We start from the raw sequence: 16,650 nt of genomic DNA, 5'->3' as shown, positions 1-16,650 counted from the left end.
TGTCCAACTGGTTTTATTACCTAATATTAACTTTCATTTTATTATCTTAAGAAAAGGATTTTTTCTACTTTACAAAGCAGGAATACCCCCCAAAACTTCCCTGTACTTTTTTTACCCTTTTTTTAAGCTCTGACTTTCTGAAAGAAGATAGAAAGACCAGGAAAGCTGTAACAAATCTGGATCATACCTTGAGAATTTGTGAGTAATATTCTTCCCAGATCTATAACAACTAACACAGGATCCACAAATTTGAAATCATCGGGAAAGATCACCTGAGGGGCAGAGATATCAAGGCACACCGTCCAGCTTTTGCTGTTTTCCTGAAAGTGAAGAAGAAAGATATAACAGCCCACAAGAACACAAATCAAAAGAAGCCATGTGAAACATCTAATTAGCCACTTTTTCTCCTGATAAACGGTCATGAACTCCAGCCACACTCAGGTTTGGTACCCTGTTAAACTAGAGATTCCCAATGTAGTCAAAACCCCCACATTTTCAGCAGGTGAAAACACACCCTGCACCTCAAGCCTGGATTGACTGACAGCAAAAGGAATCTACAACACCTCCTGGAAAACTCCCCTCCTGCTCACTAAGAACATCACACAAACAACAAACCTCAATCTTTAGAGCTCCAAGTGCTAAACCAAAAGGTTAAAAGTCTACATAAACATTTTTGGGCGCAAAAACTTACAATGAAATCTCCAACTAATAAACGATCGATTGTTTGTCTGATTTCAGCTTTTGTCTGCATTTTCAGCTTGTTGTACTGTCTTCTGGCAGCTTCAGCCACTCGTGCCTCCAGCTCAGACTGATAACCAAAACCTGCACAAGAAAGGGAAAACTGACTAGGTATAACTTTGTTCACCCTTTATTGACTCAGAAGAAAAAAGGATAGAAGATTTATTTTAAATTTTAAAATAAAATACAGAACAGGGAAACACAGCAGGTGAAAGTCATTGTCTGTGCCTATGAACCAGACTGCTGTACAGAAAAAAGGAAGTATTTAAGCACAAAACAAATAATCCCACCAAAAAAGTGATTCCCAATCCATTTTCTGGTCTTTATCTCAGAGACCTTCAACCCAAGTAATTAAATTTGACTAAGACAGAAAGGATGCAAAGTATGGCCCCAGAGGAAATTCTGACTAGACCTTAAGATGTGCATGTGTAGGCAGTGGTTTTTTGTTTGCTTGGTTGTTTGGTTCATTTGAAACTTGAATATTTATGGAATATTCTCACCTTGTGATAAAAACGTGTCACACACACCTTTATACCAGCTAACTCAAATCTTTTGGTATTTACCATTATCAGTAGAAGAACAACTGGGATTTCAAGAACATTTTCATGTTCCTAATGTTACTTACTGTCACCTTTCATCTCCTCAGAAAGTGAACAACCAAAACTGCAAACTTGGCCACTTTATAGTGTTACAGGCTTAGGTACTAGAACCCTAAATCTTGCTGTGCCTAGAAATTTAAGGAACGAGTATGTTCAAATTTAAAAATCAAAGTATCTCAAGAAGCTGTAACAAATGGCAGCCTTAACCTCATCAACAAAAAAATACAACAGGAATTAGAATACTATTTCCTCTGTATCATTACTATAGAAGTACTTTTAACTGCCCTCTCAAAAAAACCTCCATCAATTACAGGAACAAGTCCCCTCTCCTTATTTATGCATTTCAATTTAGGGGAAATTAACACCCATCATGGGGCGTAACAGTAACCTGCAATTTTAAAGCAGAAGTTGCAGGAATCTGCCAAAGCAAAATCCCTGATTCAGTTAAACAAAGAACAAAACAAAGGAATAAACCCCTCCAGACAAGACTCGGAGTATTGCTAAATTTGAATTTAAAGTGAAGATTCTTTGATTAGTGCTTTATATTTCTAAGAATGAAAATAAATAAAGATCAAAGACAAGAAAATACATAATTTCACCAACAAAACCCCAACCCCACCAAAAGAAGCACATTAAAGGTTAACCTGAGGTATGAACCCTTCCCTTGTAGAAGAAGTCAGCTACTTTCTTAATGGCTTGTGGATTGTAAATAATATTTAGAGGTCTGGTACTGACTTCCAGGCGTCTCTCAAAAGTGCTGTGAATTGGATTTCTTTCATAAAGCATCTCAAATACTGGGGCATCAGGATCTGCAACTGAATAAAAAATTACTTACAAGAAAACCCCAAAACAAACAAGCAAGACAAAAGCAAAAAACAACTCCCAAAGAATTTAATAACTGATTATATATAATACTGGGAAAGTACAGGTGTCCAATAATTCTTCGGTAACAGAAAAGTAAGTCATATGATCAACTTCAATAAAATTTAACAAATTTATATATACAAAAACATTTGTCTAATTGGGGTTCTAATGTTGAACTCCTATCAATTTATTTTTAAACCAAAACAAAGAGTTAAGTGCAACTCCTACTACCTTGAAATACATAATTTCTTCCTTTAAAGTCAACCTGCATGCACCCTTATGTCTTGAACAAAGCTTCTATGGTTTTATCTTTACCATTTGCAAAAAGCATTTGCATTAATTCAAACTCCAGGCACTTAATTTTGAGATTTCTGGTTTGTAGGAATTCTCTCATCAAACATAAAATGAAATTTTTACCAGTGTTCTGATTAGTCAGTTCTGAGGACAAACTTTGCAGTCCAAAGGAAGACACGCAGCCAACCTCTTTTTGCTAGTAAGAATTTAAAAGAAAAAGATTGTTTAGATAAAATCAACCAAGCCACCTGACACAAGCATAAAAGTCTTTTCTGCTGAACTATATGTAAAGTCTGAGATTATGATATGCATTTTTCCCTGACACAGTCAAACAAAAGAAGGAATATGACTAAGTAGCAAACACTCTCCACTCCTGCAGCAGACAGGCTGAACTCTGAAGTGCAAATTGCAGTCAGTACAAAGTACAAAATACGTGGGAAATCCTCATGGCTTTAGATTCAAATTTTGTTCACTCAGCAGAGAACTCTGAAATCTTTTCTATCATTTATTTCTACATTTAGTGTACCAGTATACAGGTGAAACAGAAGCATTACTTGGGCCAGAGACCTCTATGGAAAAGAACAATCACTGTTTAAACAGCAATGCTGATTGTTCCAAAAATCAAATGTTGTTCAAGAAATTACCTTCTTCTCAACACATGTAACTGAAAGGTTGATGTCACAAGCATACAAAGTAAAAAATGAAGAGTTCTACATATGATATTTGGGAAGGGATATATGAGAGGGAAAAAGTAAATTCAACAGGTAGAAACTTTTCCTCAAGACTTTTGTTTTCCCTTTCTGGGATAAGAAATGCTTTGAGTTTTGGAGTATGACTATCTTCATATTAAATTATACATCCCCCATAGTAACTTATAGGGTTTTTTTCACCTACAGGATTTGGGAAAACAAGAACAGGAAATATGGTCCCTTCTGTCGCCAGATCCCTCAGGAAGAGACCACCAAGCTGAACTTTGAGAAGGGAAGACTTTCTGCGAGGAAGGGATTCTGCCAAGATCTTTACACCTGGAATATAAATACATAAAATTATTTGTTTCTTTTAGTACAGCATACATTTTATTTAAATTTTACAAATAAAAAACAATGTCTAACAAACGAGTGTTGTTGAAGTCTTTATATATATGTATTTCTACTAAAAAAATTGACACGGACATCTGTTATATAATACAATGATGGTGAGGCAGCTCTCATTTTTTTAAGAACAGAAATGGGTTTAATACCTGAAAACTCCAGCTGCATAAAAGCAGTCTCCTCAGCATACAACACCTTTTTCTTTCTATGCAGCAGAGTGAAAGAGCCACCCTGAAGCTGTAGATTCAATTTAGCAAAAACATGATCTCTCTTGGTAAAGGTATTCATGCTGGAAGCATCTGCAGCGGGATCAAAAAATTCATCCGTACCTAATAAAAAACAAAACCAACACATAAAGCAAATTAAGTTTCTGGAGGGCTACTGAAGAACAAGCAAGTTTCAATGAATATGAAAATAAAGATTTCTCCAGCTCTCAGGGAGAAAAATAGAAACAAAAAATAGAGCAGATATACCTTTTTCCTTAAAAAAACCCCCTGAATATTCCATAGAATTCCTCTATTTCAATCAACGTAACGTCAGCCTGAATTTACCAAGACCCCAAGAACCCAGTAGTACCCCTGTTCCACCCAGTCACAAGACCCCACACGCACACTTGAACAGAAGTGCCAAAGCTCTTTGCTATAAATGACAGTGGAAGCAGGTACATTGCCTGTATCACTCTGGAAGAAGCAGCCATCCAGGTACTGACACACTGCCCAGGCTGTTCAGCTTTAGGCAGGCCTTGCTGCCTGGGTACATCAGAGAATCCTTTAACAGGACAGGCCCAGAGCTCTTTCTGCCCACCTGGAGCAGGTACCACACCATGGGAGCAAACCCTGTGTTTCCATACCCAGAATATCTTCCGGATTCCACTGCTCCTTAGGGTCTGGCAGCAGCCCTTCGAAAGGTTCACCTTCATATGTGTGCTGAGGGTATCCATACCAACCTCCCCAGCCAGGAAACCACGACTGCAGGTACTGCAGCATCCCAGAGCTGCTGCCATGGGCGGGCTCTGCCGGAGGGGAGCCTCCAATGGAATCAGGCAGGGGCTCTTTAATGCTCTGTTTGAACATTCAAGACATACACGTTACTGCTGCTGCTGAGAGTATCACCAGTGTACAAAAACCACCACAATAAAAACACAGTTTCATCTCCTATTTACTCAGCAGTGCAGCAGTGATATTCTCAATCAATACTCAGCCTAGAAGAGAGCAGCAGCAAAGAAGCAACAAACATATCATCACTCAGCTGCTGCATATTCATATGAATATATAAAAATGCACATATGAAGCCATATGTCAGTTTAAATCTTAGTCCAGAAACACTAAACCAAAGAAGTCATTTGACACCATAAAGCACGGCTCAATATTTCAGCATTTGTATTTGCAAGAGATGATGTTGTATTGTTACGGAGATTAATTGATGAAGTGTGCTCCCCAAGCTATTTCCATGAGGAAACTTTATTTTTATATATTTATTCTGGGAAAATATTCATTACAGGTCTTCATTTCCACTCTCTCTTTTTAAGATGAAGAGTACTTGACCTAGGAATTCTGGCAAGGATTCTGCTGGGGAAGATCATCATATGGCAAGACAAAAGATTTATCTGTGCAAGTGACACAACAGTAAAAATTGCAGGAACTGAGCATTTTAGCATTAATGCCACACTTTTAAATCAATGAAAACACCTGCTAAGGCTCTCCAGCAGAACAATACTTCAGCTAATCACTTAAAGATTCCAAACATTACCCTGTATGGAGAATGTTCTCACCTCAGCTAAGTCATGAAATTTATTATGAACTATCTCATACAGAACCTTCAACTCTTCATAAGTCTGTTCATCCTCAATACGACACATTTCTGCCTGGAAAGACAAAAAAGGCAAAGTACCTGCATTAAAGGAGCACAGAATTTTGTTGACAAACATGTCAAGTATCTCTGCAATGAGTTAGGGACTTGTAGAAAAAACAAAGATGGCATTAATATCATATCCAAGCGCCTCAGCATACAAAAATTAATGAAAGTCATGTAGGCAATTGTAAGCATTGGCGTTGCCCTGAATTATAAATAAAGCTCATTTGCATTGTAAAATATACTATTTTAGCACTGTAAAAAAATCACAACTATATCCTCCTATTACAAATAAGAAGCAATATTTGCAGCACAAAAATTAAACCAGGGAAAATAAACTGATTTAACAGACTGCCTTACTTAGCCAGGAACAAAAAAAAAAGCTTCTGTCTTGACTGAAGAAGGTGGAGGAAATGAACTGGGTAAATTAGGACAATGTAGTATTCATAGTCAGTTACTCAGACATGTTGTCTTCTTCTTACTGATTAACAAGTTGTTTGAGGGAACTGATGATTCATCCAAGTCTAAAAAAAATCTATCACGAAGCAACAAAGCAAAAGACATTTTTCTAGTCCACTGCCACTACCCTTGTTACATTTCACAGCTCTGCTGAACACAATACAAGCTCTATGAGGCATGGCTTTGCCAGGTACTATAAGAATTTTCTGTACACTGACCTACTCCTACAGTTCATATCCAAATAACAAAAGTAAGGATTACACACAAAAGTATCAACATAATTGCACCTTTAATTAATACAGGTGTGGTACGTGGTGCCCTGAACTGATGTGAAGAAAAAGTCCCAATATACCTAAAGATAAAAAGCAGCTAATTTTAGTTTATGGGGTTTTTTTCTTTCTGAAATAGGTCATATGTTCATTATTAGGGACACTAAGTTTTTCATCCTAAAGTAAACCTGGAACAACAAAACAAATAAAAAACCCCAACAAAACCCCCCCAAAAACCATAAACACACTGTGAAGCAGCCACAGTTTTTCCCAATTATCTACCCAAGCAATATGGATAGACACATTTCTGGTATTTAAATACCTTTTGGATCTACAGAGAACATGAGTTAAGAAAGCATGTTACCAACTGCCACAGGCATTCTATAGCAGTTAATGCTATTTTTGGTGAACATTGGTTACAGCTCAAAAACCAGACAGCTTTTTGCAGTGCAAAACAAAAACACATGAACCCTGCAGCTCACACACCTCCCACAAGCCCAGGTCTCATCATTAAAATCTCAGCTGTGGTCAGCAGACAGTCAGTTCAGCGCAAGCAGCCTGCAGTACAACTAAAGATGTTTCTTAACTTGTCCAGGTTTTAAACACGAAAATATGAAACAAAAACCAAATGTAAGATGATTAACCATCACCATAGAAGAAACTCAAGTGCAAATACCTGGTCTGCAGCAGACAGTGGTTCCCCCTTCAGCTTGCTGTAGTACAGGTCTGTGTAGGACACAGCATCCCGGGCCCGGCGCAGCGCGAACGCCCAGGTGGAACGCTGCCTCTGCTCCCTGATCTCCGAAAGGTTCGCATTCAGGGCAAAGATCCACCACTCCCGGCAGCTGAAACCATGTTCAGTTACAGCATTTCATTAAAAAAACAACTAAGGCAAGAGCATGTCCAACTGGTGAGAGGTCTAGGAGACTCAGTGAAAAGCAGTGGGCCAGCAGCCAAGAAAAGCAGCAGCACTGGAGCCAGCACAGATGGGCTGGTCCTACAGACTGTGCAGGACACTGCTCCCCAAGGTCCCACCACTCCACTGGGATTTAGTCCAGCTGCCACGTATCAGGCACAGACAACAAAATTTAGAGTTACACAGACTGGACTGAAAGCCTCATGTAAGGATAATTTTATATTTGAATTACATCTGAATACTTAAAACTGATTTCTGAGGTAGGGGAAGAAACCATGGAAACTGAATCTCTCATATATGATTATTATGTATGTTCTTGTATTTGTCTCATTCTGGTTTTTCTAATATAGCTAATATTAGCTATATTATATAAATATAGCTATATTAACTAATATAGCTATATTTCTAATATAGTTTTTCTAATATGGAGATGTACTTACTTCTCTGTTACTGTAACCCTTGGTTTCCACTTCCTGAATTTCAGCTGTCGCTCCTTTCTAGCCAGCTCCTTAAGAAATCCCATGATCTGCTGATACTGCATCTTTTAATGAAACAACACACAGATCAGTGAGGTGACACTGGAGTGTTTTCCCAGGACAAGAGGAAAGGAAAAACCTAGTCAAAAACCCAACCACAGGTTTGGTTTACTGGTGTCAATGGCCTGCACATGGTGCAGAATTAAGATTACTGGTGATCAAAATTCACAGTTTTATTCCCCAGTGTGACATACCTTCTCCTAGCCACTAGCAGTTCATGTGTGACATTCCATTTATGGCTTTGTTTACAAATAAACAGAATGAAATCTTCCACATCAGGTTATCAGCACAACATCAGCGGCTCTGTACATTGTACAGGCCAACCCCCCCCCCAACATGCACCATTCCTATTACTGCAATAATCAAACAAAAATTTAATTCCTTTTAGAGTAATCAGTTCCGGTAAAATAAGGAAGTAATTTTGAATGCTTGAGTTTAAAACAACTTATTCAATATATCTCTCTGAGCTGCCTCTCAAACAAAATCCTTCGGAGAGTATTCATTTTATGCTACAATAACAGCATTTAAGCTGTCACAAACACTGCCACAGTTTTCTGGTACCTGTTCCAGTTACTGGCAGGTAAATGTTTGGTATTTACCTGAGAAAGCTTCAGGGGTATCGTCTCAAGCCGAATGTCACATTCCAGCCGTGGGGTATGCCGGGATCTTAAAGGCTCCTTAGAACAATTTCTTTTGAGAAGAGCAGAAGTGCAGACAGGCTCCATGATGTAATTATGATCACGACTTTCCATACTTTTATCCATTGCTTCCTGGGGGTTACAAGCAAATTTCCTTCTAAGAAGCGAGTGTACAACAGTCATTAATATGCACTGGTTTCATGTACTGGAATGTACTTTATTAGCAGGCCAGTCCATTGGAAATAACTTCTTGAACATGTTTTCTCTTCAAAAGTAAAACTAGCTATTTCACAACACAGCCTTTGTGGGCTGTACATGTATCCTACCAGTAAAGCATGAAACCATAGACTTCTGTTGCTCTTAAAAGACCAGATCCAATAAATTCTACGTGAATCAGGTCTGTAGCACAGGAAGGAGACTAACAACGACCTTTCTTTCATATGCCAAACCTCTGTCATGTACCTGTAGCTGACCAGGAGGCAGGTCACCCAGTAAAGTGCAACTGGTATCCCAATAAATACTGAAATCAGCAACCTCCATCTGTTTTTTCCGCATCAGCTTCTCCACCTGGAGCAGAAGAAGTGGAGTAAAGTCAAGATCACACACCACATGCCGTGCAGCTTTTAGTTCTACATCCCCAATAAAAAACATGAAATGCTCAGAGTCAATTTATTACAACAACCAAAAGATTCTTTTAAATGCTATATGGTTTTTTGAGTATTTGCCAGCACCCATAAAATGCAGCATGCCATCTGAGCTGCTCTCGTACACACAAGTTGCACTTACTGGTTCAAACGCTGCATTTTGCATTGAGACATTTTTGATGCAGATGCCAAACGCAAACGGCTGCGAGGGATTTGTGACACCATCTTCAAACCTCAAATGTACATCCTGGATTTTTAACTGGACAGAAAAAAAACATTACCAGAGATATACTATTTACACCATTATAGCAGACAGTAGTAATTTTCAACAATGTAGGAGCAAGTTAATATTTAATAGTTAATTTCTGGAATTTTACAACAGATTTCTGCTGGAGATATTTAACCTAACAGAAACCCTATTCCTCATTTCTGTTTTTGTACTCCCTGGTTCTACCTTCTCCTCAGATGCCAGCAGTCCCTTCTCCCCAAAAATGAGCCACTTTCACAACACACTGTACTCTTTACTCTTTTTTGCTATCCTACAGTTATTCCCCATTTTAAAGGCGAATGTGTAATTGCCAATCACTCAAAAGCAAATACTTACTTCAATGTTTTCTACAATTCTCGTGACTACGGATGCAGTAACTGAGTACCAGTAAGACTCCCCTTTCTGCTGCTGCTCTTTCTGAAAAAGGAAACAGGGATAAGCATTACTAACCACTGTAACAACTGCTGAGGAAATAATATACTTTGTTCCACTGAAATCACTGTTAACAGGGAGAAAGAAAAACCAAACAAGCTAACTTAAGATATTTACGTATCTCTGACATATGTGGGACACAGGACAGAATGGTGAGGGGTGGTAGACACAAACTGCACTATGTCAGCGTGTACAAATCAAATTCTAACTCCATTTCCTGCGCATTTGTTCTCTCTCTTGTTAGGAGACTTAAATACAATCCATCCACCCCCCACAGAGGTTTCTTCACCATGAAACACAACCATGACTCACCTTCCATTTTTCTTCAAGTGCCAGCAGAAGGGCTTTCTTGTGTTCTCTTTCTTGCAACTTTTCCCTTTCCTCATCGAACTCTTCTCTTTTTTCTGGTGCACCAATTAAGTGCAGTTTTGAGACAGATATCACCCATGGATCCACATGTGGACGATAAAAAGGGATCTGTAGTGTTATTTTGCCAATGAAACCTGAGGAAACAAAACAGACACGCTGTCAGATTCCCGGGAAAACTTACTTTATCACCCTCAAAGAAAGAGTGGTGTAAGAAACAAACAAGCTAAAACAGATATAACCTAAAAATCAGGCTACCTCATTTGTTCAAGCCTCTGACTCACAGGTCCTCTAAAACATGCAATACTTCCTGCTTAGAAAGTATCTGTCCTGCACACACAAGCAAAATACAAACCTGCCTTTACTTCAAACGGTAATTCCAGCTCCTTTAAGGCATCTTTTTTTAGTGGCAAGTTTTCCAGTTCAACAGCACCTATACAAATTGAAAGAAAAAGAAGTCTGCTAAACAAAAGTATGTTAAAGAAAGCCAACTTGAACACTGTATGCTTAAAAATACTGGAATTGTGTTTTTAAAAAAACTAAATGGGATTTAATGAGAGCAGCCGATCTACCACTTCAGGTTGTATTACGATCACGATGGTTACTCAATACACTTGTTAATTTTCCAATGTCATGTGCTCAAACTATTTCATGAGGTCACCCAGAAGCAATCTTCTGTGGGATTTTAGATCTGAGCTTCCCCGTAGGCACAGACAAAACCTCTCCCTATTGTCTTTTCAAAAGAGATACTTATTTTCTTACTATTGTGAATAGCACACACAGAAAAGCCTTGATGTATTGCAAAACATTCTCACCAGAAGCAGCAGATAACAGCAGCAAAGGGTGAACAGAAAGCATAGATTTGAGGACTCTGGACAAAGTACAAAACTCGTGGATGCAGCATGACACAAACCAGATTACAGGGGAGTAACTACGAGTGCTAAAAGGTAAGAGGCTGCAGGTCACTTCCTGCCACGGACCCTTGAGAGGAAAGTTACTGAACAGGATCAAGAAAAAATGAGATAAATTCAGCATACTAAGATAGCCAAGCATACTTTTGAAAATTTTATGTAAATTGGTTTAAGTGTGTTGATAAAGAGCAACAAAGAACATAAGATCATTTTACTGTTCATAGTAAAGTTCTAGGACCAAACTCTGTATTTCAAGGGTTTATATTATTAAAAACAATATTAAGTGATTATTTCTTTCCCCTTTTTTTATTTTACAAAAAAATAACATTTTTCTAGATCACAATATGAAAACAGTACAGAAAATTCCACAAAGCCTCCCTCACCCTTTAGAAGTGCCACTGAAAGTTGGTCTGTGTTCAGGTTATTGACATATTTGCCCAAGTAGGTGTTGAGGACCCAGGCTACCAATCCTTCCAACATGACTGTCCTAGAAGAGGAAAACTAATGATTTTCTGTCATTTTCCGGATTTCTCTTCCATAATTATTCTCAGTCTGAAAGAAAAAAAACCCAAGAAAATTATTGTCTGAAATACACACTCTCAGCAGAGCTGACATCACTGTCACTTCAATTCTTACTGTGATCTATCTAAAGAGAAGTAAAAGCACTAAGGCTGACTTCTGCCTTAAAAAAAGCTTTATCCTATGCCCTTTAAGTGTCAAATCAGCTTCACAGAAAGATCTGGTGATCACACACCACTCCCATTTGCACATGAAGTTCACCTTTCCATCCTTTTTCTAACCAAAACATTACATTTTGTTGCAATAATCAACAAGGCGAATCTACAATCCTCCTCCAGAAAAGGAAAGAACAAAATCCCACACTGATCTGAAGTTTGCACTGGCCTCCTTGACTTCTGCTGCCAATATTTTCACCATGCTGGGTCTGGGAGCCTGGTCTGAAGTAACAGCCTGAAGCTCTCTGTACTTTTGTAGAATTCTTACACGACATCTGTGAAGCAACTCACCCTACTCAAACCCCTTTTTGGGAGAGCGTGTGTGCGGGAAGTAATCAGATACAAGCCCCAAAAATAGCTCATCAACAGTTACTGCAACAGGTTTGCAAAGTGGCAGCAGAGATTATTGCACTGAAGAAGGAAAAAGCTTCATTAGAGAAGCACCACTGGTCACACTCCTGAACATTTCCCTTCACTCTTCTCCAGTGACTTCTGTTTCAGCTTCTGCGGTAATCAGGACATTAAAATCCCAAAGTCCCCGTTCAACTTCTTAACCAGTGAATTGCAAAACTACTCATAGCTCCTGCAAGGGCAGGGTGAAGCCCGGTACAGTAAGGAAAAAAGCATGCAGGCCATTTCTTGAGGTTAGAATGGAAAAAATTTATCAATTTTGTGTTTAAAAAACTCTCCCGATCCCATACACCTGCCTAAACCATTGAATTCTACAAAGTAGAAAAGCAATATACATCCTTTATTTACAACTGACAATGGAAGGAATTGACAGCTTGAAGTCACATTTTAAATTTTACATTAAGGTTTAAAGTTTTCTTATTATGATTGATTTTAGGCAGCCCCATCAATAAAATGACCAGAATTAAGCAAGCAATGAAAGGCTTTTCCTAAAGGCTGAAAGTGAAATTGTGCTGTCCTGAAGCATGAAACAGAAAACAGCAGAGATGAGTTTGATTCAACTCAGTCTGACATGACTTCACATAAAATGTGTTTCAACAGTTTTGCCTTTGTAAACTTTCTCAACAATTTTCAAAAAGCATAGTATTATTCCAGATAATAAAGAGCAAGCATTTGTGCTCTTGTGCCACCAACTTATATTATAGGTTTTTATTCTTAAAGTGACAAGGAACTCAGGATCAAACAAAGGCATATACAGTCATCTTCATTACACTGTCATTTAAAACCAAAAAAAATAAGTCAGTAAGAAAAGGAATCTACAGGTGTTTGGAACCAAAGAAAAGGAAACACCTTGAAGAAACATTTAAGCACAGCAGAGATCAGCATCCCAGCGACTGAAACCCTCTAGTGCAGGAACCGTGCCTGAAGTCACCCTAAGAACTGCAAATGAAGTACACACATCCTTAACCTAAACTCGTGGGACATAACTAACCACGTAGGAATCTGTTTCAAACGTTTTAAGGCTTTTCTATTTCTAACTCTCTATTGCACTGCTGTGCCCTGGGAATAAAAACAAGGCATTTATTTTCTACGGTACTGTTTTAATTTCCTTAACACACACAAGAAGAACTGTCAGGATGGGAACCGAAGCCCAAAGCAGGCCCCGGCTCAAAGCGAAAGAAGGATGCAATTTTCCGCAGGGGGAGGCAGAGCAGGCCCAGGAGCGGCGGGGCCAGGGCAGGTGCCAGGGCAGCGGTCGGAGGGGCGGGGGGCTCCTCCAGCGCCCCGCTACCCACAGCCGGCCGGGAAGGGGCCTCCGGGGCAGCGCCGGGGACACGGGGCACCGGCAGCAGAGAGAGACCTGTGGGGCTCGCACCGCGTGCCGGGGAGGAAGCGAAAGGTCACCTTGCCCGGCGGAGCAGGAGAGACCCCGCGGGAGCCCCGGGGAGCGTGAGGCGGCGAGCGGCCCGCGCCGGGCGGAGGGGGAGGCCCTGAGGGACCCCCGGGCCCCACCGCGAGGCTGAGACCCCCGCGCCCGGGGCGGCGCTGCGATCTCCGCCCGGCGGTGGGCGCGGGGGCCGGGACGCACCGCGGCCGCTCCTCGCCCACCCACCCCGGGGCGGGGCGGGGCGCCGCGAGGGGCGTGCGGCAGGGAGGGGCCCCTCAGGCCGGACCCGCGGAGCGGGAGCGGCGGCTGACGCAGGAGAGAAAGGCGGCGGGGCCGGGGCTTTCCCGAGTCCCCCCCGTGTCCCCCTGGGGCCGCCTCGGGAGCCCCCCGGGACCCCCGACTCACCTGCGCTGCGAGCGGGGAGCGGCGGGCGCGCGCCGGGCGGTCGCGGGAGCGCGCCCGAGTGCGGGAGCGCCGAGCGATCGATGGGGCGGCGGCACCGCCCCCGAGGGCGGGGCCCGGTAACGCCCCTGGGCCGGGCCCGAACCGCGGCCGAGCGCCGCCCTCACGGCAATGGGCTCAAACCGGGCGGGGTTGGGGCCGGAACGCGGCCGAGGACCCGTGGGGCCCTCAATGGCTCAAACCGGGCGGGGTTGAGGCCGGAACGCGGCCGAGGACCCGTGGGGCCCTCAGTGGCTCAAACCGGGCGGGTTTGGGGATGGCAGGCGACTGGGGATCCAGCACCGCCCTCAGGGCAATGGGCTCAAAGCGGGCGGGTTTGGGGCCGGAACGCGGCCGAGGCCCCGCGGGGCCCTCCGTGGCTCAAACCGGGCGGGGTTCGGGCCGGAACGCGGCTGGGGCCCCGCAGGGCCCTCAATGGCTCAAACCGGGCGGGTTTGAGGCCGGAACGCGGGGCCCTGGGCCAGCCAGGCTGAAGAGAAGCAGCGGCAGAACCCACTCGAGGCTGCAGGAGCAGCGGCCCCTCAGTAACAACCTCACAGAGCGCGCTTCCTCTGCTGCTTCAGTATGGCCCCAATAGTGGGAGCTGAAGGAGAAAAAGTTGGCTGACAGACATATTACAGTGCCAAGAGGCTCAAAGTGCTATGAAAAATTAGGTTATTGTCTAAATCCTTCAGTTCTGTAGTAATTTCAATGTGCCGATTTTCAAAGTCTTTCCTGAAAATTTCCTTCAAGTGCAAGGTTAACACACATTTGCAAAAAGTTTCTTCATAGTAGAACTACAGGCCTGTTTGTCAGTTCTCAGTTCCAGAAATAATAACATCTTATATAATATCACAGCTTTTGTGGAAGTTTAAAATTTGCATTTCTAGAATCTGAATACTCTTTTGTAGCAATAGAATAAATGTTATTCCAAAAGATCCTTTTACATCTCAGGCCTCAGAAATAACCACTGTGTCTATCTTGAGATTGATTAGGACAGTTCAGGGGGAAGTACAGAGATCAGAGTCCAGCAGTGTTTTTATGGCATAAAACAAGGGTTATGTGTCACTGTATGACCTCACTGCCATGGGATTCAGACTCTGCATTGCACATTCTGGTTGAACACAGCCACTTCAATTGACAGTTCAGTCACAGATGTAAAAATATAATTAAGGGAAGTGGGTTCCAAAATACTGGCTTCCAAACCACTTAATTCCAGAAGAACCCCCACTAATTTTCTGTAAGAGGTGGTTGGAGCTCCAGCATCACCAAGCAGTGAAGAACAGGCTTTTCAGGTTCGGAGGTTTGAGTAAATTCCGTTTATTAGAGACGATGCTCTGCCACCTGAGGGCAGTGAGCTGAGGGCAAAGATAATCACAGGGATCTGCCCTAATAGTCACTGAACACAGGGAAAACATTTTGGATTTATGGTTTACCTCAAAAATGAGGTCAGGATCAATTGGGGAAACCTGTTACATCAGCCAGGACACAAAGGTGACAAACTCTAGGGTTGTCAACAAAAGGAACTTCCTTCCTGCTCCAAGATAGCAACAGTTTAATCTAGGTTTTCCCTTCTAAAACAAAATGAACTATGTACAGGCAATGAAATGCTGTTGTTTAGACACAAAATTGTAATTTTAGTTGTAAAAAAAAGCTTGTGTAAAAGATTTCCTGATATCCTATATGTACTTGAGAAATTTAGTCTAATAATGAGAAAAAACAAACTGTAATAATAAAAGAAATATCCAGGAGGATGAGGGAAAGTGTGACAACTAAGATATGGGATAGGAAACTGAATGCAATAGCTTTAAAATTCAAGTCAAATGGATGATTCCTGAGCATTGAAAGAATGATAATTTAACTCCAGTCCCTTAGAAGTGCTGGTCACAAGCCATGTTCTTGACACGTGGCAGATCTTGAATAAAAATCATCATCACAAGAAGTCTCAGGAGGAAATGGCATAAAGTTTGAAAAAAATTCCTTTTCAAGTCCCATAAAGATCCTCTTAGGGTATCACAGAAGAAAGAGAGGAGTTGGCCATTCAGTTTAAAAAAGTTTGAATGCTTTTTCTTTTAAACAGCAAAGCGACAGAAGAAAAACCTCGAAAGCATCAGTGTCCATATTCATCTGAAATTTCAAATCTCTGTGAGAAAGCTACATTTACCATAATGTTTGTTTTATAAGACAAGAGGTTGTTCAATTGATTTTCTCAGTCAATGAGCATATGATCTGGAATTCCCTTTAACTGGTGTTCATCCCAGCATGTTGAATAACCAGAGGAACCTTCTTTTCTTCTGGAAGTAAGTCTTGAAGTAAATTGTCCTCATTTTCCACTGTGATGTGAATTTCAGTTTCTCTTTTCGAGGCATTTTCTTCTTTTGAAAGGAGGGTTTCTTCCCCTGTTGGGGAATAGTAGGGAGTGTGTCCATAATCCCTGCTAGTTGAACTGCTCTGCTCGGGGCACTGGGAGCTGCAGTCTGGGCTACAAAATTTAACAATGCACGTCACGTTCACCTGTGTTCTTCCATTACCAGAATGTTCTGTCAAATAAACACAAAACACAGAAGAATGAAACCAGAACAGGGCACTTGGATTCTTTATCCAGCTCTTTGCCTTACAGTTAAAGCAGACACTGAATAACTTTTTGCTTCACTTGATTTAGTCAAGCTGGTTGAGTTGGTTCTGTAGCATTTTGGCACCATAAAATCTACACATCACCCCAGAAATAGAAAGGCTACAAAAATTAATGCAGAGACCTGGATTGCAAACAATTCCTTGCCCACCTGTTGTCATTTCAAATG

General features: G+C 41.4%; 2 protein-coding genes across 6 annotated transcripts in view; both read right to left on the bottom strand.

The window, feature by feature from the left end:
* Positions 1-13,877, bottom strand: part of VPS13D (vacuolar protein sorting 13 homolog D) — a 96,206-nt gene extending 82,329 nt beyond the window's left edge. For 4 of the 5 annotated variants that reach the window (XM_040084773.2, XM_040084776.2, XM_040084775.2 and 1 more), the window contains exons 1-18: positions 13,814-13,877; positions 11,260-11,428; positions 10,321-10,398; positions 9,912-10,102; positions 9,504-9,584; positions 9,042-9,158; positions 8,718-8,822; positions 8,217-8,387; positions 7,522-7,622; positions 6,842-7,010; positions 5,358-5,450; positions 4,437-4,647; positions 3,736-3,915; positions 3,390-3,520; positions 2,619-2,691; positions 1,982-2,152; positions 692-822; positions 188-320 (exon numbers count right to left, since the gene is read on the bottom strand). In XM_040084773.2, the coding sequence (XP_039940707.1) occupies positions 188-320; positions 692-822; positions 1,982-2,152; positions 2,619-2,691; positions 3,390-3,520; positions 3,736-3,915; positions 4,437-4,647; positions 5,358-5,450; positions 6,842-7,010; positions 7,522-7,622; positions 8,217-8,387; positions 8,718-8,822; positions 9,042-9,158; positions 9,504-9,584; positions 9,912-10,102; positions 10,321-10,398; positions 11,260-11,356 (2,233 nt within the window). In that variant the 5' untranslated portion in view covers positions 11,357-11,428; positions 13,814-13,877. Of the gene's footprint in view, positions 1-187; positions 321-691; positions 823-1,981; positions 2,153-2,618; positions 2,692-3,389; positions 3,521-3,735; positions 3,916-4,436; positions 4,648-5,357; positions 5,451-6,841; positions 7,011-7,521; positions 7,623-8,216; positions 8,388-8,717; positions 8,823-9,041; positions 9,159-9,503; positions 9,585-9,911; positions 10,103-10,320; positions 10,399-11,259; positions 11,429-13,425; positions 13,531-13,813 lie in introns of those variants that run through there. The other variant, XM_040084774.2, reaches the window with a different exon arrangement.
* A 1,656-nt stretch (positions 13,878-15,533) lies between these two features.
* The window catches only part of TNFRSF1B (TNF receptor superfamily member 1B), a 30,652-nt gene continuing 29,535 nt past the window's right edge, over positions 15,534-16,650 (bottom strand). Inside the window, exon 10 of the mRNA XM_040084821.1 lies at positions 15,534-16,389. Within this exon, the coding sequence (XP_039940755.1) occupies positions 16,091-16,389 (299 nt within the window). The 3' untranslated portion in view covers positions 15,534-16,090. The remainder of the gene's footprint in view (positions 16,390-16,650) is intronic.

Source organism: Hirundo rustica, chromosome 22, assembly GCF_015227805.2.
Source record: "Hirundo rustica isolate bHirRus1 chromosome 22, bHirRus1.pri.v3, whole genome shotgun sequence".
NCBI classification, from domain to species: domain Eukaryota; kingdom Metazoa; phylum Chordata; class Aves; order Passeriformes; family Hirundinidae; genus Hirundo; species Hirundo rustica.
Note: the sequence above shows the minus strand (reverse complement) of the source record. Positions and strands in the feature narration are given on the sequence as shown.